Source organism: Ascaphus truei, chromosome 5 (genome assembly GCF_040206685.1).
Source record: "Ascaphus truei isolate aAscTru1 chromosome 5, aAscTru1.hap1, whole genome shotgun sequence".
NCBI lineage: Eukaryota > Metazoa > Chordata > Amphibia > Anura > Ascaphidae > Ascaphus > Ascaphus truei.
The window spans coordinates 192,062,815-192,085,516 of NC_134487.1; the positions used below are offsets into that span (position 1 = coordinate 192,062,815).

General features: G+C 45.4%; 1 protein-coding gene across 1 annotated transcript; it reads left to right on the forward strand.

Annotated features, from left to right (window-relative positions):
- The first annotated feature begins 1,169 nt into the window (after window positions 1–1,169).
- On the forward strand, window positions 1,170–15,979 carry VDAC3 (voltage dependent anion channel 3). The gene is made up of 9 exons (XM_075601541.1): window positions 1,170–1,258; window positions 7,639–7,710; window positions 8,435–8,484; window positions 9,021–9,173; window positions 9,268–9,320; window positions 10,742–10,969; window positions 11,230–11,380; window positions 11,772–11,829; window positions 14,849–15,979. Exons 2-9 carry the CDS (start codon window positions 7,644–7,646, stop codon window positions 14,938–14,940), a joined length of 852 nt encoding a protein of 283 aa, XP_075457656.1. The 5' UTR covers window positions 1,170–1,258; window positions 7,639–7,643; the 3' UTR covers window positions 14,941–15,979.
- The last annotated feature ends 6,723 nt before the right edge of the window (window positions 15,980–22,702 follow it).

Sequence of the window (22,702 nt, forward strand, 5' to 3'; positions counted from 1 at the left end):
CATTGCTACATCACTCACAGATCCTTTGCATTTCTCACAGGACTATCTGTGTGCAGAACTCATTTCCTCCCATCGCTGCCTACTACATCCGGGTCACAGCCCTATGCTCTACTGCGCATGCTCACACGTAGGGCATCATGGGAGTTGTAGTTTTTATTAGACAAGATTGATTGACACATAAGCAACACAGTAACATTCCCAGAAACCCTGCTAGGAAACACACACCACCCCCATGTGTCTTACCTCCTCTATCTCTTCTCCCCCCTCTCTTCCTCTCTTCTCCCCTCTCTCTCTTCTCACCCCCTCTCTTTTCAGTAAAGCTGCTTCAGTTCCTCCCTTTTGATAGCAATGAGGTAACCTTGTCTTTGTTAAATTAATTCAAGTAAAGTAAACTGAGATAAACCATTGTAAGTAATTAATATTGATCAGCGACGACTCTGTCTGCAACAATTGTCATCAGCGTTAGTTATAAATAATAGAAATTATGTAAGGTAATATATAATTCCATATACCATTAACGCAGCAAGTGCCCGCAACAGCAGTCTCCCGCCATCTCCCCCTGAAACTACTGTCAATATGGCTGCGCGGCGTAAAATGGCGCTGTGTTGCCATGCCAACGGGAACGCCACGTGACGTGGCAGTATCATGTGATGCTCGTTGCCATGACAATGAGACGCCACATGATGTCACGTCATGCGGTGCCACGTTGTCATGGCAACTTGACGCCGCGTAACGTTACATAGCATACCGTTGTCATGGCAACAGTGTCATTTAAAAAAAAATCTCCAGGTTGAACATCAGTCGAAGGTGGCAACCCTGCCAGTAGGTGTTGTCCTCTTGTTCACAAATAACATGCAGGGCACTGCTAACCTTGGCTGAAACCCAAGTGATTACATGTGATTTCGGCAGTGTGTTACTTTTACAATTTTGTTAATTAAGTTGTATATTAAATAATATGCCTTTTCCTGGTCGGAAGTTGCTGCAGTAGGCACGAGAACACCATAGAGATTCCACAAGACGCCTGTAAGCCGTTCTACAATCCCTGCTACTCTATGGTACTAATGGAAGTTGGCCGATGGATACTCCCTTCAATAGCGTGTCAGCCAATAGGAAGATAGAAGCCCCGCCCAGTGAGTGACCGGAGGGGAGGGAAGGGACCCGGAGATAGTGGAACCAATGGGGGCGAGCGGTGGGTGGGTCACGTGGTGAGCAGCTGCGCATGCGTTTGCGGTGTGAGACAGAGACCTTCAGCTGACAGGTGATATGGGGCAAATGCAGGGGAGGCGCATGGAGATGGTTCAAATTCAGGGGATGGGGTTATAAAGATGGTTCATATACAAGGGGAAGGATATGAAGAGGGTTCATAAAGGGTGAGGGATATGGCATAGGGTCATATACCGAAGGAGGTCTATGAATAGCGATCATATACAGGGGAAGGGTATGAAGAGCGGTCATATACAGGGGAAGGGTATGAAGAGCGGTCATATACAGGGGAAGGGTATGAAGAGCGGTCATATACAGGGGAAGGGTATGAAGATGGCCATATACAGGGGGAGGTGTATGAAGATGGCCATATACAGGGGGAGGTGTATGAAGATGGCCATATACAGGGGGAGGTGTATGAAGATGGCCATATACAGGGGGAGGTGTATGAAGATGGCCATATACAGGGGGAGGTATATGACTAGGGGTCATACAGGGGGAGGTATATGACTAGGGGTCATACAGGGGGAGGGGTATGAATAGGGGTCATACAGGGGGAGGTATATGAATAGGGGTCATACAGGGGGAGAGGTATATGAATAGGGGTCATACAGGGGGAGAGGTGTATGAATAGGGGTCATATACAGGGGGAGAGGTATGAAGAGGGGTCATATACTGGGGGGGGGGTGTTTGAAGAGGGGTCATATACAGGAGGAGGTGAAGAGGGAACAGGTACATGGATGTTTGTAGAGAGCTCTCGCTCTCTCTCGTTCTCTCTCTCGTTCTCGCTCTCTCTCTCGTTCTCGCTCTCTCTCTCGTTCTCGCTCTCTCTCTCGTTCTCGCTCTCTCTCTCGTTCTCGTTCTCGCTCTCTCTCTCGTTCTCGCTCTCTCTCTCGTTCTCGCTCTCTTGTTCTCTCGTTCTCTCTGTTGTTCTCGTTCTCTCTCTTGTTCTCGTTCTCTCTCTTGTTCTCGTTCTCTCTCTTGTTCTCGTTCTCTCTCTTGTTCTCGTTCTCTCTCTTGTTCTCGTTCTCTCTCGCGCGCGCGCTCTTTATGGTGGGTGAAAAAGGCAACAAAAAACCTCCACCGTTGGCATATAGCCAATAAAGAATATCACTTGTGAGCACATTCACATGTCTTAGGCTTAGTCCATAGAGACTGAAGCCGTGCAGAGGCGCGCTGAGGGAAAGCGGTGCCTTAGAGCGCGCGCCGTCCGTGGGCGTGTCTGCGGTGCGGGCCAGTGACGTCACGGAGCTGGTTCGCCCTCATTGGGTAAACCGCTCACGTGACCGGCCCTGCGCTCCAGCGAGCTGAAAAACTAAAGATTTCTTAAGACACGCTTCCGCAGGCGTGTGGAAGCGTGCGCGAGCCCCTGCTAAAGCCGCTCTCATTGCGGCTGCAGGGGCTCAGTGCCGAGCAGCAGCATGCCTCAACACGGGTCAGCGCCTAAGCGCTGACCATGCCCGAGGCCTTAGGATGAGTCCATGGTGACTGCAGCCGTCCGGGGGGCGTGTCGGTGGCGGGCCAGTGACATCACGGAGCTGGTTCGCCCTCATTGGGCGAACCGCTCACGTGACCGGCCCTGCGCTCCCGTGAGCGCTCAAATTATAAATTTGATAAGACCTACGCTTCCGCACGCTTGCTCCTGCTAAAGCCGCTCTCATTGCGGCTGCAGGGTTCACTGCCGAGCGTCAGCACAGGTGCTGACCATGCCCGAGGCCTTAGGCACGTTCTATAGTGCCGGGTGCGTCCTACGCCGTGCGCGCACGCTGATTTTTAGTTGGCTGACGTAAGTCAGCCTTTCTATAGAAGGGCCGCGCGCACGGCAGGGAGAGGGGAGCCGACAGACAGCGGCGAAGATGAGGAAATTAATATTTTCGTGTGTGTGTGTGTGTGTGTGTGTGTGTGTGTGTGTTTGCAGAAGTAAAAAAAAAAAATATTTATTAAAGTTTTTTTTCTTTAAAAAAAATCTTATCTAGGACATACTTTCACTCACACAACCCATGCACACACATACATACATACACACATATACCTTACCTGCAGCTCCCGGCACTATATACACGAAAAGCATGCGGCACGTGAACGCGCGGCCGCATGCTGTATATTACAGCCCTTAGACAGGACTGCAACCCTGGATTTCAACCGTTATCCCCTGCTGCAGTGGGAGCACTGTATGCTAGGTGATTGTGGTTGAAAGGCAAGGTTGCAGACCTGTCTAAGACATGTGAATGTGCTCACAAGTGATATTCTTTATTGGCGATGTGTATATATATATATATATATGTGTGTGTGTATGTGTATATATATGCATGTAGCAACTGTAAATATTCCTGTATATTCATTTGCATGTCTTAAACAGGTCTGCAACCCTGTCTTTCACCATTATCACACAGCACTTCCACTGCAGCAAGGGTTTCTGGGAAATGACATGCAAATGAGCACACAGTGCCACCTTTTATCTCAAGCTCACATTACATGTATGTATGTGTGTGTGTGTGTGTGTATGTATATACTGTATATATATATATATGTGTATATGTGTCTTTATTTATATAGCGCCATAAATGTACATAGCGCTTCACAGTAGTAATACATATCATATAAATAACAGGTCATGGGAATAAGTGCTTCAGACATAAAAGTAACATTAAGGAAGAGGAGTCCCTGCTCCGAGGAGCTTACAAACTAATTGGTAGGTAGGGGAACATATAGAGACAGTAGGAGGGAATTCTAGTAAGTGCGTCTGCAGGGGGCCAAGCTTAATGTATCATGTGTCCACGATTATCCAGTGCTATTCATATGCTTCTTTAAGCAAATGTGTCTTAAGGTGGGTCTTAAAGGTGGATAGAGAGGGTGCTAGTCGGGTATTGAGGGGAAGGGCATTCCAGAGGTGTGGGGCAGAAAGTGAGAAAGGTTTAAGGCGGGAGAGGGCTTTAGATACAAAGGGGGTAGAAAGAAGACATCCTTGAGAAGAACACAAGAGTCGGGATGGTGCATAACGAGAAATTAGGGCTGAGATGTAAGGAGGGGCAGAAGAGTGTAAAGCTTTAAAAGTGAGGAGGAGAATTCAGTGTGAGATACGGAATTTGATCGGAAGCCAGGAGAGGGATTTCAGGAGGGGAGATGCGGAGACAGATTTAGGAAAGAGTAGAGTGATTCTGGCAGCAGCGTTTAGAATAGATTGTAGGGGAGACAGGTGAGAGGCAGGAAGGCCGGACAGCAGGAGGTTGCAGTAATTGAGACGTGAGAGAATGAGAGCCCGAGTCAGAATTTTAGCAGTCGAGTAACAGAGGAAAGGGCGTATCTTTGTTATATTGCGGAGGAAAAAGCAACAAGTTTTAGAAACGTTTTGAATATGAGAGGAGAATGATAGAGAAGAATCGAGTGTGACCCCTAGGCAGCGTGCTTGGGCTACTGGGTGAATGATCGTATTTCCAACAGTAATGTGGAAGGAGGTAGTAGGGCCAGGTTTGGGAGGAAGTATAAGGAGCTCTGTTTTTCCATGTTAAGTTATATATTATATATCTCTATATCTCTCTATCAGAAATAGCCGTGTTAGTCCAGTTTCGACAGTGCAGAATAAAGGAATACTTTAGTGTTAGGTGAGACCTTTTTTATTTGGACTAACAACTTATGTCATAGGACAAGCTTTCGAGAGTTTTCCTCTCTTCCTCAGGTCAGCGATACTGATATACAAAGATTTCTATGACTTGGACAGGGATTGGAAAAAAAAAGAATCCCCAATTCTCACCTTCCTTATCTCTGTTTTAACACCCTTCCAGTGCCTTCCCTGCCCCACCTCGTATACATCTCTCTGTTCTTTATTCTTCCTTCCCCCCCCCCCCCCCCCCAATCCCTGTCTGTCATAGAAACCTTTGAATATCAGTATCGCTGAGCTGAGGAAGAGAAGAAAACTCTCGAAAGCTTGTCCTATGACATAAGTTGTTAGTCCAAATAAAAAAGGTCTCACCTAATACTGAAGTACTCCTTTATTCTGATAGATAGATCTATCTCAACAAAAGATGAGCGCACAATCCTATTGACCTAAAAAAATAAAGTCTATTTATAAGACCTGTGTATCCTGAGGTGTCCTCCTAAGATATTAGTAATAACCGGTAGGTGACTCCGAACTTTAGCCGACACACAGAGTTAATTCAGATGAAGACAGTACACTGAGCTCCTAACAGGACAAGCCTCACATATGCTGACTCGGGGAAACGCTGATTTGCGCACCCGTCAGCTAGGGCTGATTGTGCCGGAGAAAGATAGGCGGTCTGTTGTGGCAATCATAATGGGGAGTAGCTGATGTCATGCACTAGAGTCGGAGACAGCGTCCCTCCGCCGGGGTGATTTCTCACAGCTCCGTGGGCAAGAACAGTGGTGGTATACCAACCACCAGTATGTCACGTCTAGACCTCCAGAGGCGGAAGTGTGGAGTCCACAGATGAAAGCAAATCTGGCTACCGCAATCAGAGTGGGGGATAATAAATCAGTTCTGTACTATGAGAAAATACTTGTAGCATTAAAAAAAATTACATTTTTAATGTATTATAATGTAACATACATTTTTTGTTTCTATAGCAACCATTTACAAAGCCACATCCCCTTCCACTTCTGAAACAGGCTCTGGCACACCCCCTTTTGAGCCCTGCCCTCTCCAGCAGTGCACCAATTGTATCCAGGGATTTATTTTTTATTCATAAATTGTTTTACCAGAAAGTAATACATTGAGGTACCTCTCGTTTTCAAGTATGTTCTGGGCATAGAGTTATGGTGACAAATAGTACATGGTTACAGTTACCTAAGTGAACAGGGTGTACATTATATACAACACATAGCATGCACAGTTAGAGATAATATATATTGTGGGCGTATGTAACGGGTACAGACCAGATTAAAATGTGAGACAGCTTTAGGCTGCGCATATAGTGCCGGCGACAGCGACACGACGTTGCGTCAAAACAAATGCATTGCCGCCATCGCGTTCGCTTATAGCCGGCACTATAAGCGTAGCCTTCGTTTTGAAAAAACTGAATTGCCTGTTCACATGATCTTCCACACAGAACTTTGTATCTTTGGTCCTCTTCTCATCACAGGAGAAAGGATCGATCTGCAGCTTAGCTAATTTATCATTGTGTGAATTGTACTGATGCACATATTAAAGGAAAAATAAAAATTGGCAGCTTTTAGCTTTAAAAGTCTGATCATGTTTCTAAACAGAATAATGCAGAAAGGGCACAATACTCATGTGTACAACAACAAATGTTAAGACTGGGGAACCACATGGAGAGCAACATACAGTATGTAGCATGTGTAGTTACAGTGAGGAATAAACACAATGAAGATAGGTAGCAAATAAGTCATATCCCATGGCTGTGTCTGCGTATACTTGCAACATTCCAAATAGACTACACCTGGGGGGCGCTAGATTTTTTTTTGGGGGTGGGGTGGCAGTTATAGACGTCCCGTGCTCTCCCCCCAGGCATTTAAATTAAATGCTGGGGGGCCGTGCGAGGCCTCTATAACACACTTCCCTTCTAGTGACGCATCTTCATGGTAACCCGGCGACACGTGTGAACTTTGTGAAGAGTGAGAACTTTGTGTGGGGAGCAGAGTGTGAGGAGGGGGGTTAGTGGTTTTGTCTGCTGGGGGTAGGTATGTGGTCTCAGTAAGAGAATGGGGGAGGTGCATGTGGTGTTTATGATTGACAGAGGGTGAGGGTATTGTGTGAGAAGGGGGCGGGGAATGTGGTGTGTTGAGTAAAAGGGTGAGTACAGTATATGTGAGGGTGCCAGAAGAAGGTGGGTCAGTGTGTTGGTGTGTGTGTGTATATATGTAAGTGAGGAGTAATGAAGAGCAGGAGTGCCCTGAGATTTTTAAAATCTTTCAGCGGTGCCCCTGCTCAATAAAGCTGAGAACCACTGGACGACACAGTGGTAGGAGTAAACAGCACTAAGTCCGACTCAGAAGGTTAATGTCGAGAAGGTTACAATTTGTCCATTAGTTCAGTATATTTGATATCTTCGCTGGCAAGAGTTGCAAGTGGATACGCAATTTAGTGCCATCCATAGCATGGTTGCTCCAACACATTTTCTGATTTCATCCTCCCGTCCTACTTTTGGTCATTGTCTTGGCCTTTTAATCTCTCTTTGAATCCAGTTGAGTACCATCTTTGTCCAACAATGATCACTTCTTCTTACGATATGTCTGGCCCATTGCCATTTTAATTTCTTCACCCTTGTGATGGTTTCACAAACTTTTGTTTGGTTTTGAACCCATTCATTCTTTTTCCTGTCTCTTTAGGTAATACCCAGCATACATCTATAGTTATACGTACACACCTACACATACACACGGTTATATGGAGCAGTAGGAGGGGTTATGTGGAGTAGTTAAGAGATTTGGGACATTCCTAAAGTTTATTTTTCCCTTTAGGAACCATGGCCGTACCACCTTCCTATGCAGACCTTGGCAAAGCTGCACGCGATGTTTTCAACAAAGGATACGGTGAGTAGGAAGGTCTTGGAATTTGGGTTGTGATTCGTCAAAAAGACTACATTTACATTATTTATATCACAAAAACAAGTATGACAAAAGTTTGGAAATGCAGAGTCCTTCTGAGTTTGGTTTATCCTTAAACTCCAAATCAGAACTCCAATGCATGGTGTTTAGGATAGAGGAGCTGTTCTAAAAACTGGGCTATAGACCAGAGATAAATTGTATTGTATAAATGCTTTATATACAATGGAGGCAGGGAAACGGACCACAGAAAAGTCCTATTGTATAAGGAGGATATATGATATGGTCTCTGTCCTATAAACCGGTACAGATCATAGAAAAATCCTATTGTGTAAATGGTATATATTATTAAGCCTGCACCCTATACATTTAGGCTGCGCTTATAGTTCTGGCGATGCGGCCGATGACGTCACCCGTCGCCATTGCGAAAGTTGTAATCAGGTTTGGAGACGTCGCTGGCGACAAGGGGAGTGAAGTCAGCAAGGGGGAAGGCAGAGGGGCTATGTGATTGGCTTATAGACAGTGGCATGGGGAGACCGTCTCTGCAAAATCAAATTCTAGTGACTACAAGGATTTTGGTAGCGCCGTAGCTCCATCGCCGTCGCGTCCACTATATAAGCGCACGCGACGGCATCAATACAATTGTTTTGAAGCGACGTCGCTGGCACTATAAGCGCAGCCTTAGGAAAGTCATATTATTTTCTGTGTTTAGGGTTTGGCCTGGTGAAGCTCGACTTGAAGACTAAGTCATCCAGTGGGGTGGTAAGTAGTTGTAGTGTATGGTACGGGTTCTGCTATATGTGGTCCACTCATGGTTCTTTTTTAAAATGATATATATATATATTTATATATAATGTGCTCTTTTTCCCCCCCCTTTCCATGCGGCCTTGTGATTGTATATCCTACAGATGGTAAGAATAAAATCGTACATTAATAATGTCAGAATGAAATGAGTGTCTCAGAAGTTGAAATCTAAGGCAGGCAAATGGGAATTTCACCTTCTCTATTAAACCCTTCAGTGCCAAAGAGATTCATCCCAACGTGTTCATTTTACAGAGGGTTTCTAATAGGGAAAATATATTGGACTTCTAGGAAGGGAACATAAGGGATTTCTAATAAGGAAACGAAAGGGGATAATGTTGGCAAGTTTTTTTTGTAGGGACAATATAGTGGATTTATTAAAGCTGAATAATCTTTGAGCAGTATTATTGGTACTGGCCCTTGGCAGGGAAGGGGTTTAAAGGAGTGTAGAGCCCCTCAAAAAGTCACATTGTGGTATTTTTTGGGGGGGTTTCCAGGAGTTTTCAAGCAGCGGGTCATCAAACACAGACACGGGTAAAGCATCTGGGAACCTTGAGACGAAATACAAGTTGAAGGATGCGGGCATCAGTGTCACCCAGAAGTGGAACACTGACAACACTCTGGGGACAGAAGTGACAATGGAAGACAAGGTGAGGCGGGAGACAGTATGAGCCAGGGAGTTGGAGGTTTTTTTTCAGTCAGGCTGAGGATAATGTGACATGTCTCTCTCTCCTATTACTGCAGATGGCTATTGGGTTGAAGCTGTCACTGGACACCACGTTTGTACCCAATACAGGGTGAGTGACACCCCCTTTGTGTCTATGTGTCACTTGCTTTAGAGACCGTATGTATCAAACCTTCCTTGTCTACTTCTCCCCCTCCCCCTTTTTCTCCCTCTCGTCAGTCTTTCTCGCTTTCTCTCTCTCAAGTCTTCTTTTTCTATCCCTTTCTCCCTCTCTCCCTCTCTTTTTCTCTCCCTCTTTTTTCCACTCTTTCCTCTCCTCCCTCCTTTTTCTATCACTTTCTCTTCCTCCTCTCCCTCTCTTCTCTCTTCCCCCCTTCTCTCTCTCTCTCGTTCTCTCTCTCTCTCTCTTGCTCTCTGACCCCCCCTGCCCGCTCGCTCGCTCTCTGACCCCCCCCCTGCCCGCTCGCTCGCTCTCTGGCCCCCCTGCCCACTCCGCTCGCTCTCTGGCCCCCCTGCCCGCTCTCTGACCTCCCTGCCTGCTCGCTTGCTCCTCTGACCCCCCTGCCCGCTCACTCTCTGACCGCCTACCCGCTCGCTCTCTGACCCACCTGCCCGCTCGCTCGCTCTCTGACCCACCTGCCCGCTCGCTCTCTGACCCCCCTGCCCGCGCGCTCGCTCTCTGACCCCCCTGCCCGCACGCTCGCTCTCTGACCCCCCTGCCCGCTCGCTCTCTGACCCCCCTGCCTGCTCGCTCTCTGACCCCCCTGCCCGCTCGCTCGCTCTCTGACCCCCCTGCCCGCTCGCTTGCTCTCTGACCCCCCTGCCCGCTCGCTCGCTCTCTGACCCCCCTGCCCGCTCGCTCGCTCTCTGACCCCCCTGCCCGCTCGCTCGCTCTCTGACCCCCCTGCCCGCTCGCTCGCTCTCTGACCCCCCTGCCCGCTCGCTCTCTGACCCCCCTGCCCGCTCGCTCTCTGACCCCCCTGCCCGCTCGCTCGCTCTCTGACCCCCCTGCCCGCTCGCTCGCTCTCTGACCCCCCTGCCCGCTCGCTCGCTCTCTGACCCCCCTGCCCGCTCGCTCGCTCTCTGACCCCCCTGCCCGCTCGCTCGCTCTCTGACCCCCCTGCCCGCTCGCTCTCTGAACCCCCTGCCCGCTCGCTCTCTGAACCCCCTGTCCGCTCGCTCTCTGACCCCTCTGCCCGCTCGCTCGCTCTCTGACCCCCCTGCCCGCTCGCTCGCTCTCTGACCCCCCTGCCTGCTCGCTCGCTCTCTGACCCCCCTGCCCGCTCGCTCTCACACACCCTACTTTCTCTGACCTACTCTGTCACCCTCCACCCCTACTCTGTCACTCTCTCCCCCTTCTCTCCCTCCTCTCTTTCTCACTCCCGTGTCTCTCCCGATCCCTTCTATTTTCTCATCTCCATCTTTCTCCATTTTGCTTAACTCTCATTCTCTCTCGTTTCCCGCACTCCATTCATGTATTCCCTTTTCTTCTCACCTCTCTTCCACCGCCCCCCCCCCCTATTTTCCCCCCAGTAAGAAGAGTGCTAAGCTGCGGACCTCTTATAAGAGAGACAACGCTAACCTGGGCGGTGACATAGACCTTGACTTGGCTGGCCCCACCATATACGGCTGGGGGGTACTGGGCTATCAGGGCTGGCTGGCTGGCTACCAGATGGCTTTCGACACCGCCAAGTCCAGACTGGCACAAAACAACTTTGCCTTGGGCTACACGGCAGGGGACTTCCAGCTGCACACCAACGTGTGAGTGTATATAGTCGGAGTATCTGTTTGCTCAGAATGACGGTGATGTTCTGTATAATGATACAGAGTATGTCTATACTCCTCTAGTCCCTGGTAAGAAACTTGCTGCACTGTATAATGATGTTGAGTATCTCTATACACTTCCAGTCCCTGATGATGAACATGTTTTACTGTATAACGATGTTGTGCTATAGCTGTATCTGTGTGTTCATGAGACAGATATGCCGCCTCTTCACCACCACACTTCCCTCCCCTCCCAGGAATGATGGCACAGAGTTTGGAGGCTCTATCTACCAGAAGGTCAATAAACATGTGGAGACGTCGGTGAGCCTAGCATGGAGCGCGGGCAGCAACAACACACGCTTTGGCATTGGGGCCAAGTACCAACTGGACTCCAGCACTACCATCTCTGTGAGTGCCACCCCCTGCTCTCCTAGTGCTTCCTCTTCCCCTGGGGCTTCTCCTCTTCCCCTTTTTCTACCTCCCTCCCTCTCTTGACCTCTCAATCTTTCTTTTCAACGCCTTACTCTTTATAACCCTATCCCCTTCTCTTTACAGTCTCTACTACTCTCTCTCCCACCTTTCTTTCGCTCTCTCCCCCCATCTCATTTTATCTCGCATCATCCCTTGCTTTCCTTCTTCCACTAACTCTCCCTCTTCTCCTAACCCCTCTCACTTACTTTCTATCTATCTCATCCCCACACCCACTCTCCCACCTCTTTCTCTGCTTCTTTCTCTCTCCCTTCTCCCTGTTTTCAATGCATTTTTTTAAATACAGTTTTGTGTAATGTTCCCTTTCTAGGCTAAAATGAACAACGCCAGTCTGATTGGAGTTGGTTATACACAGACTTTGCGACCTGGTAAGTGCGTGTCCGTTTGTGGAAATCCATGGAAACTCTGTGACGGCCATGGTACGTTAAGGCGTCTGGGAAATACGGAGTCCTGATATAGATATAGAAAAGGTGGAAAGAATTGAGAGAGAGAGAGAGATACTATACATATTTTATTGTTGATGCCTAGAAACGGATTATAACGTTAAGCATTAGGCATCCTGCCAAGGTGAATTTCCTAAACATTTTTTTTATCTAGAAAGCACCACCAACCCCCCCAAAATAAAGCTCTTATATACATCTTTGTGTGTCTCATATATAGATATATATAGATAGATAGTGTGTATATATCATCTTCAGGCCTTGGCGATGCACTGCTGGTTGAAGGTCTCACCCAATGATCTTCCAGGTACTGCAGTTGCAATTCTCTCTTTCTTGTTGCTTCGAAAAATTCTCTGATTTCATCCTCATCCTGCCGCCTTACTTTTGGTCTTTTAATTATCCTTGGAATCCAGTTGAACTCTTTCTTCAACAATGGTAATTTGTATTTGTGATATGTCCGGCTCGCTGCCATTTGAATTTCTTCACCCTTGTGATGATGTCACTGACTTTTTTTTGTTTTCGAACCGATTCGTTCTTTTTCCTGTCTGTTTGGGTAAAGATAACCTAACAGGGACTGGGGACTTAGCTATATCCCGAGTAAACTGTTCAAACCTTATGGATATAAGATATATATGTAGGAGTACATATATAACACACTGCCATCTCTAGGCTGCTTCTGTACTTGGGTATTTAGATGTTTTGGGAACATAAAGCTACTTAGTCCATTCGAAGTTAGAGCACTAGTTACCTAAGTCTCTAACTCTGTTTCCTAGCTGTTTACACACAGTAGTATGATACAGACATACAGGTACACCTACATTTAGTTGTTATATTCCCCCTGTTTCCCTTATTCACTGTACTTGGGACGTTTTCATTGGTACTTTGTACACTTGTTTAAGGGGTTGTGGACTTACCTGTAGTCCATAGTCCTCTCATACTAGTTGGACCACAGATACACAAAAAGAAAAGCAATCCCTGACGTATTCAAAATGATATATAAACCAAATTACCACTGTCCATATAAGTGTCCAGAAGAGATGTTGTGAGTGTGTTTCTTGGAGAGTACAGATTCCCCCCCCCCCCCCCATCCTTTGCTATAACAGGATTGCACTATCACTGTGTTTCTTTTACATGTGCCCTTCGATGGCTTGTGCTCCCTGAGTTTTTTCATTTCTACTGTCTTAAGAGAACCAAGGAGAGAGGTTCAGCGCAGGTTGAGACGCCAGTATCGGGTTGTGTTCATAATTTTCATATTCCCTATACCCCCTCCTTTGAGGGATATTCACTGTCACCAGAGCATCGGGTGTTGTTTTTGCTTTTCACCAACTAGTCCTGTCTGAGCTGCTACCGGCACTCCCTTCCAATATAAGTTTCTTGGGAAACAGGCGGTCCCCAGAGCTGAAATTAATGCGGTTCAGCATCTAAGACGCCTGCTTCAAATCTTTTTTTTTTTTTATTAATTTTGTATTTATTTAGTGTCAACAGTTCTGCTGCTTTGAGCAGGCACCTACATTAAATACTGTACCTAATATTTCCTATTGTCTTAAGGACTAAGCTACACAATTTCAAGAGAAGGTAGCAGTCTGGGACTACACAACAAGGGAATAACGTTAACGTGCCGGAAGGGTTAAATAAATGAAGCATGTATGCTATCTGCGATTCAGTGCAATTAAAACTGGCAAGAAAAAAACCCAGAAATACAATTCCCTTACTGTTATGAAGGAAAAATTGTGAGTGCGCAAGTTCCTTAGTGAAAAGTTATATCTATATTTAAAAAGAAAAGGGAGAAAGCACACCATAGGAAATAAATATATAGGCTCCTGCACGCGTCATAAAAACCTAAACTAGAGATATTTCACCAAAATCTGCAGAAGAAGAGCAGAAGACACGGCACATCAGATAAGTGAAAAAGAAAAAAAAAGCTGTATTTAAGGCATACAAAAGAATCCAATGTTTCGGGGCCAACTCAAGGCCCCTTCATTAGGGAGGTGTGACATACATCAGTAACACAATAAAAGGGAATTAGCCATACATGTATAGTCTACCAGTTCTTGCAGTGCTTCCTCACTGGCGAGAGTCCGGCAGCTGTAGGTACAGTAGTCTTATATTGGTTTGAATGAACGCTTTGGTTTAACCTCTGTGGATTCTTAGCCCCCTCTGCCTTCTTCCTGAGTGCTGTCAAACCCAGGGACACTCCAGCATATGGAGAATGAAGACCATTGCTTTTCGTGTGTTCCACATTTGGGGGGGGAGGGGGGGGTTAGGCCTTACTTGCCATGTCGGTCTCGTTTATATGTTGGCAAGTACCTTTCCCATTTTAGCCGGGTATATTGTTCAAGTTTTCATAGTCTGGTTAAACCTACCAGCACATGTACCCCTATACATTTTCTCCCGATTTTGTCTTATTGCCTCACAAATCAGTGAATTAATTAATTAAGAACTGCTCTGGAAGGAAACAGGGTTTGGACATGGGGTATGAAACAAGTTGATGTAATAAGTACTGAGGATTACAGTGTAAAATGAGAGCTGGGTGGACAACGACGGAGTGCTGACACAGGGAATCCTACAGGGTGAGGAACTAGTTGATAAAATCCAGTAATATATAATAGGTTGTGTGTAGAAAACTGACGAATTGTTTGAGACTGTATGGGGCTTTTATGGGGTTAGGAAAGTTTTGTACTGTATGGGTCTGATGTTATATTGAACTGTCCTCTTTATATACAGTAGCATTAATTTTATATGGGATTAAGTTTTTATGGAACAGCGCTTTCTATGTGGAACCATGCTCCCTATATGGGATCAAGTTTCTGTTGGACAGTGTTCCAATATGAGATCGAGTTTCTATATGATTGATCTGATATGAAGGAAAAAAAGATGAATCCTTTTTACAGTCAATCCCATAAATTGATATCTGCCTAATATAGGATTGTTCCCATCCCTCTTCCAGGCGTGAAACTGACCCTTTCTGCTCTGATCAACGGAAAGAACTTTAATGCAGGCGGCCACAAGGTGGGCCTGGGCTTCGAACTGGAGGCGTAATGGGAGCAGATGAAATAGGAAGGCCCTCCACCCCCTCTTACCTCCTGAGACGACCACAAAACAGAAATGTGAGAGATCAGTTGAACGGCGCATTATACAGGGTGTATGAGCAGTGCCAACATTACCCTATAACTCCAGGATTAACGTGGGAAAGTTTGGGAGTAGTTTCACCCGTCACTTAGCTGCTAAGCCGAAGAGCTAAATAGGGCAGCCATGCTACTAGTTTGACCACTTTGACTTTCTGTTCTCTAGAAATGCTATTGTCTTTTAAGTGTCTAGAAACTTCTTTAGAAACTTCTTTTTTTTCCTATTTAAATACCATATATATATAATTTTTTTATTTTAGTTTTTTCCAACCACTGTTGAGATCTTTCTATAAAGTTCTCTAGCATGGTCTATTTACCTTTTCGTTAGGTTGTATAAACCTCTTTAGATCTTTCCGAAACCTCTCTACATCCGCTAAACACTCTCTCTACATCTGCTAAACACTCTGAACATCTTTCTTGAATTTTCTATAAACCTCTCTTCAGATCTCTCCATAAACCTCTAGTTCTTTCTATACGTTTCTCTAGCTCTATCTCAAGAAACCTTCTTCTATAACCTCGCTAGGTGTTTCTGTGAACCTCTTTAGTTCTCCATCAACCTCTCCAAGTCCCTCTCTATAAACGTTTCTGGATCTCTCCACAAACCTATTTCAATAGACCTATCAATATGTCTCACTCTAGATTACTCTTGAAGGGCCTTATTCTATCACACAGACAGCTGACCCTAAAAGGAACTCTCAAATGGAAGTTGTAAACCCAAATTACCTTATCCCACTTTCCCATCAACCCCCACCCACCTACCTCTATGCACATCCCACACTCCACACCAAGGGTCGTGCTCTCAGCGTGTCAATGTATATTTTGTACTGGATTTTGCTGCTCTCACAATACGAGTGAATAAATTGTAATGCACGACCCATCATCCGGATTGTTTTCATTAAACAAAAAACATAATATTTGGAGGTGGCAAAATAAAGATGGTTGTCTGAACTTTATAGTGTGCAGTTGTTTCTTTGACATGTATGTTCCTAATTTCTATCGATGTCCCCACGGCAGGGCACACATGTTGAACATAGCTCCACCCTCCTGGAATGGACAGGGCTGTAGGGTTTGTGGCATGCTGCCGCCGGATCAATTGTGGGGGATATAGGATAGGTGGGTTCCCGGTAGCTCTCTATTCCACCCCTTAGGTAATTTAATTATTTATCAAATGTTTTACCAGGAAGTAATACATTGAGAGTTACCTCTCGTTTTCAAGTATGTCCTGGGCATAGAGTTATGATGACAAATAATACATGGTTACAAGTACATAATTACATAAGTGAACAGGGTATATATACAAGACATTATATATACACAAGACATTGAATGCACAGTTAAAGATAATATATATTATAGGCATATGCAACCGTTACAGACCAGATTAAAATGTGAGACAGCTTTAGTTTTGAAAGAACTTGCACTGGTGCCGGCTGTGAGAGTTTCCGGTAGATTGTTCCAGTTGTGGGGAGCACGGTAAGAGGAGGAGGAGCAGCTGGATACTTTGCTGAACTTTTGGACCATGAACAGTCTTTTGGTGTCAGATCACAGATGGTAAGTGCTGCATGTGGTAGGGGTGAGGAGCTTGTTCAGATAGACGGATAGCTTGCCCAGAAAGTATTTGAGTCAAGACAAGAAAGATGAACTTTGCGCATACACTCAAGTGATGACCAATCTAGTTCTTTGAGCATTTCGCAGTGTTGTGTGCTGTAGTTGCATTGGAGAACAAAACGGCATATTGAATTGTAGAGGGTATCAAGTTTGCTACGGTGGGTTCAGGGTGCCGAGCCATACATTATGTCCCCATAGTCGATAAATGGCATTCGCATCTGCTGTGCGATACGCTTTCTGACCAGCAGACTAAGGGAGGATTTGTTCCTGGAAAGTACACCTAATTTGACATAGGTTTTGGATGTCAGGGTATCAATGTGCATCCCAAATGTTAAATGGGAGTCAAACCATATGCCCAAGTATTTAAAACTAGTAACAGGAGTTAGGGTGGTATTAGCGTTGGTTCTGATCTGGAGCTCAGTCATTGGAAGTTTTAGAAATGTAACCTTGGTCCCAAATACCATTGTTACAGTCTTTGTTACAAGTCAGATTGAAGTATGTGTTCAAGGTCGGAGAGGCTAGGGCTGTGTACATATAAGATTGTGTAATCTGCATACATGTGTATTAAAGCTCCCTTACAAGCTGTAGGAAGATCATTTATGAACACCGAGAAGAGTAGGGGCCCCAGAACAGAGCCTTGCGGGACAGCACAGGTGATATCCAAGGGGTTGGAGTTAGAGCCTGAGATAGACACATGTAGGTAGAAATGAAACCAGTTTAAAGTATGCTTTCCTATTCCAGAGCACTGGAGTTTGTTAAGCAAGATAACATGATCAACAGTATCAAAAGCCGTTGAAAAATCTAGGAATATTGCCCCAATGAGTTGTCCCATTTCCATTCCGCACTGGATTTCATGTCAAACTTTTAGCAGTGTAGTTACCGTGTATAGAGAATAAAGTGCGCAGCTGAACTCCACCTCAAAGTGTTATAATGTGTAACTAGTGATAAAGTGAATATTGTGCAAACTACACATACACTGGCGACACACTTTATTTGAGCTCGGCTAGTCCCACGAATTCGGGTATACCCGGGTGTATTGAGGTTTGTGACTGTTTTCTGCCCGAGTGCATTGAGGTATTTTCCAGGCAGGGATTGAAGCATTTTATTCCCGCTGGCTGCAATACTGCACAGTATATATATATATATATATATATATATATATATATACTGCATTACAATTCATGAATTTATGCCATCTGGTAGACACGCGAAGCATTGCAGCCTATTAAATCCTAATCATTATCATTTAACAGATCAGCCGCCCGTCAGCCAGGCATGAACCCAGGCTGGGAAGGCAAACGCAACGGGGCTTGTCAGAGGTGAGGAGCGGCGCATTCCAGGTATCTGCCAGGTACATACTGGGTATTTGCTCGAATAAAGTGTGTCGGTGCAGTACCCTATAACTCATACATAGAGAACTATAATTAATAAAAAACACACATAACTGTGACAGGTCTCAGAGCGCGTCTGCAGCTGCATCAAAAGAGTGGCTCAACACCCCCAAGCACTAGAGAATCAAAACCAAAAGAAACAGCGCAATACGCACATGGTGAAGTATATCAAATATAATTATATTAAGAAAAAGGGTAATTAGTCTGCGTACATAAAATCAGTAGAACATAGGCATTTCATGTGATCATCACATAAGTTACCAAACAGCAAATCGGGACATCGATCAGGAACAGGATCCTCAGATGAACAGTCCTGGATAATATCTGGACGGCATCTTAACCCTTCAAGGATGGTGGCTTCTCTCACAAGCAGCACTATCAGTCCATCTCGGAGCATACGTCTCGTCAGAGAAGCCTCCCCACGGCAGGTGTAAAATCAGTTCCAGAATAGAGAGTAAATACACCCTCTTTGATGCAGCGGTCACGCCGTGTAACTGATTTAGTGATGGTAAGTCCACAGGTTCATGCAATTATGAATGCAGTAAAAGTCCATAGATCACGGTAATGTGGCTTTAGTACATGGTATACCCACAGATTAACACTTAAAGTGTGGTACATCAGTCAGCGACGTCACAGCTATTACAACCGCTCATCAGCGGTGCATCGCAGAGACTTAGCACTTGACTTGTTGCACAAACACACAGTGTCACGGGGTTATCAGAGTAGCTGCTAAAGCTAAAATAAGCAAATGCAGAGTAAAAACAGTTATCCTACGCGTTTCGTAGCTGGAACGCTACTTCTTCAAGGGCTAATTAGACACTGATTCTCAGAGGCACTAAATACCTGCCAAACCTCCCGCATTGGCTGGCTGATCAAACACCGGCAACCAATCGGGTTTAGCAGCGGCAGAAGCATATGTGTCAGCTGGGAGAAATAATTACATATAATGCATATAGAGAAAACATTTATTAAAACATATATACGGCGCACAAAAATCTGTAATGAGAAAAACAGTAATTAGAATAACAGTAATAAGAATGAATGCAAATGAGCAACATATTCGGGATTCAAAAGCCATTATATTGGTACAACTATCATGAGCAGGGAAAGGAACTAAATATCTAAATTGCTTGCAAAATAAGCTAATATAAAGACCAGACATCTATGTCTTCATGTAACCCCTTGGGCAACATAGTATGTAACTTATGTATCCAAATGGTCTCTTGAGCTGATAGGGTCTTAACTCTATCTCTTCCCCTCCTGCTACACGGAACATGCTGAATTCCTTTAAATGTCAATGAAGAAGAGTCCTTATTATGATGTAACAAAAAATGGCGCGACAAACTATGTTTATCGAAATCATTCATGATGTTCCTCATGTGTTCTTGGATGCGTATTTTCAAACTACGCTTGGCCCTGCCTACATACTGCTGCGACACACTTTATTCGAGCAAATACCCAGTATGTACCTGGCAGATACCTGGAATGCGCCGCTCCTCACCTCTGACAAGCCCCGTTGCGTTTGCCTTCCCAGCCATGGTTCATGCCTGGCTGACGGGCGGCTGATCTGTTAAATGATAATGATTAGGATTTAATAGGCTGCAATGCTTCGCGTGTCTACCAGATGGCATAAATTCATGAATTGTAATGCAGTATATATATATATATATATATATATATATATATATATATATATATATATATATATATATATACTGTGCAGTATTGCAGCCAGCGGGAATAAAATGCTTCAATCCCTGCCTGGAAAATAACGCAATGCACTCGGGCAGAAAACAGTCACAAACCTCAATACACCCGAGTATACCCGAATTCGTGGGACTAGCCGAGCTCGAATAAAGTGTGTCGCCAGTGTATTGTAACCCACAGGCTCATTCAAGGAGATATACTATGAAAGCAGAGGTACATAAAATGAAGTCATCAATATCGAAGACTTCCTTAGTTGTTTTAGATGTGAATCTTTTTCTATCTGGATGAAGGAATTTGTATATAGAACATTTACCGCAGGCATGATTGCCAAGGGGTTTAGTGCTAAGCCACCCTTTGTTGTTACTTCCACAGAGTTCTTGTCCAATATCACTAGGAGCTAGTATATTTTTTAAATTCTTAGATATAAATCTAGGTGATTTCACAAGATGAATACCCAGAATAGGATCACTACATAAAATGCCCCAGTGTTTATAGATAATACTTTATATGCTTTTATTGACAGAATTATAGCTGGTAATAAAGGCGACATCAATCTGTTTATTGGATGTCTCATGTTTTTTCTTATTTTTAGGTACAAGCACGAGACTACGATCCATGACTCACTTTCTCAAGCTCCTTCTTGAGTTCATCCATAGGGTATCCCCTCTCAATAAATCTGAGTAAAAGCTTGTCTGCCTGTTTGTCAAAAACCTCAATATTGCTACCATTTCTTCTTAGTCTCATAAATTGACTGTAGAGGGAGAAAGGGGGTGGCCCGGTATTAAAGGGGTTGCACCCCATATGGCCATTCCCTGACCTCACCAGAGAGACAAGGGGTTAACTGGACTGCGGTCCAGGGATGAGGTTTGCACCTTGTTGTACCTTGAAAATGTATGTTCCCCTGTTCCCATGTTTCATTATAAGCATGTATTTTAATGTTTTAAAATGCATTTCTGTATCTCCAGTTCTGGAGGTCGCAGAGAATTCATATTTGGCCAATATGTGGAGTCACTGTAAGCATTAAAAACTGGCAAAGGTCGACCCACTGAGCCCACCAGAATGGAACTTATTAATATGTGTAGATATTAAAGTGTATATGTATTTTATTTTGGATCTGTTCTGAAAACGCAGACGCCATTTGCTAGGCTAATAAGTCATGAAGGGCAGACAGCTGAGTAGCTTAAGCACGGTGATCAAAAAGTAACTGCCTTGATTGTTACCCAATGTCTAGGGATTAAGTATTAGTCAATCAACAAATTCTGCCAGTCTAATTGTTACCTGAGGGCATGGATTAGTCTGTCTCCACATTAGAGAGTGGATACAGATAATTGTTCACCAATAGGCTGTGTTCAATGTTAAGAATAGAGTTGCACAGGTATATAAACTGTGTCAACCCTACAGTTTTTAGTTGTGCTGGAGTTATGCTTCTGATTCCATCTTGAATGTCACTGGACTGCTGGAGAATTGCTAGCGGATACTTCTCCATCCCCCAACCCTAAGTAAGTGTTACCGTCTTGTCTGTTAATTGTACTATATTGCTGTGTTCACCTTATTTAAGGAATAAATTATATTTTATTATATCTAAGCCTCGTTCAGTTCAACCCAGATATTTGGTGTTCATTATATCTTGTCATAAGCTACCGTGACAAGCTCTATAATTAACTGGTGGCAAGCGGCGGGATTGAACTGAACCTGTATTACAGTGTACGGTAATTACCCTGTAATATAGTGGGAACTTGATAGTAATTGCAAGTTCCTGGGACTAAAGATATTGAACACACAGTAGTGCAACAGTTAACACAAGTTGTAACACTACCTCACTGCTGCGACTGAACCATGAGCGAGGCTGAAGGTTCATCCAACATGAGGACCCGAGCTCAGCTGAAGGACAAGTGCTGTGAATATGGACTGCCCTATGAGAACCAGGAGGTCGCAGACATGGATGACGCAATCGGTGACTATGAAGCCCGGCTTGCAGAGCCTCAGGATACGGCTCAGCTTGCCCTTTTACAGTCACCCGGAGATCAGGGAAGGAACCCAGTGCCGGGGCGGCGGAATCTCGGGGAGGGAACGAGTGCACCTCCCGGGAGCAGTGCAAATGGAGGGGTACTGGTTGCTGTGGCTACCAGTCCATTCACCCCTGAAATGTTGGCACTGATTACTGCATGGGGAGACAGAGGGACACCGTAGGAGCGGCTGCAGTTTATCACTACGGACCCGCTTATTGCCCCCCCTGTCCAACCCAACACAGATGAACTCAAGCTGGACCAGCACAGTCTCACCAAGTTCGTGGAAGGCACTGACCAGATTGACAGTTTCTTAAAGAACTTTGAAACGCAGTGCCAGCGGTACAAAGTGCTTCCCCAGCATAGGGTTGCACGTTTGGACCCCTTACTGTCCGGCTTGGCTAAGCAGACAATGATGGCGCTTCCAGATGAGTATGCTGATGACTACGAACACCTGAAAGAACTGTTATTGTTTCAGTACGGTTTTACTCCTGAAGCCTACCGGGGTAAATTCCGGCAGGAGGGAGGCAGCCCCAGGAGTCCTATGTTACCTACGTGACCCGCATGGCTTTATACGGGATACGCTGGGTGGAGGGCTATGAGGCACGGACTTACCAACGCCTGCTGGACCTCATCTTTCAGGAGCAGCTCATGGAGCAGTGCCCGCCGGCGGTGAGGGCTTGGGTGTACGACAAGAAGCCCAAGACTTACCAGGAGGCGGCGAGGCTTGCAGATGACTATGTGGCCAGCCGAGCCCTGATGACCACCAAACCAGTAGCCAAGGCGGCGGTGGCGGCGGCACCAGCCAGAAAGTCTGCCAATACCCCCCAATGGACTCAGAGGCCTACTGCGGGCAGCAGTCCACCGAAGGCGGGGGAGCTCCAGCACGAGCGCCGGTGCTACAACTGCAACCGCCCTGGTCACATCAGACCAGATTGCCCGGAACCCCTGCGTTCCGACAGAC

Bases quoted from the DNA above. Each gene is read 5' to 3' on its own strand.
- VDAC3 (XM_075601541.1), top strand. From the start codon at position 7,644: ATGGCCGTACCACCTTCCTATGCAGACCTTGGCAAAGCTGCACGCGAT. The intron at 7,711-8,434 runs GTGAGTAGGAAG...TTCTGTGTTTAG, and splicing joins TGTTTTCAACAAAGGATACG to GGTTTGGCCTGGTGAAGCTC. The intron at 11,830-14,848 runs GTAAGTGCGTGT...TCCCTCTTCCAG, and splicing joins TACACAGACTTTGCGACCTG to GCGTGAAACTGACCCTTTCT.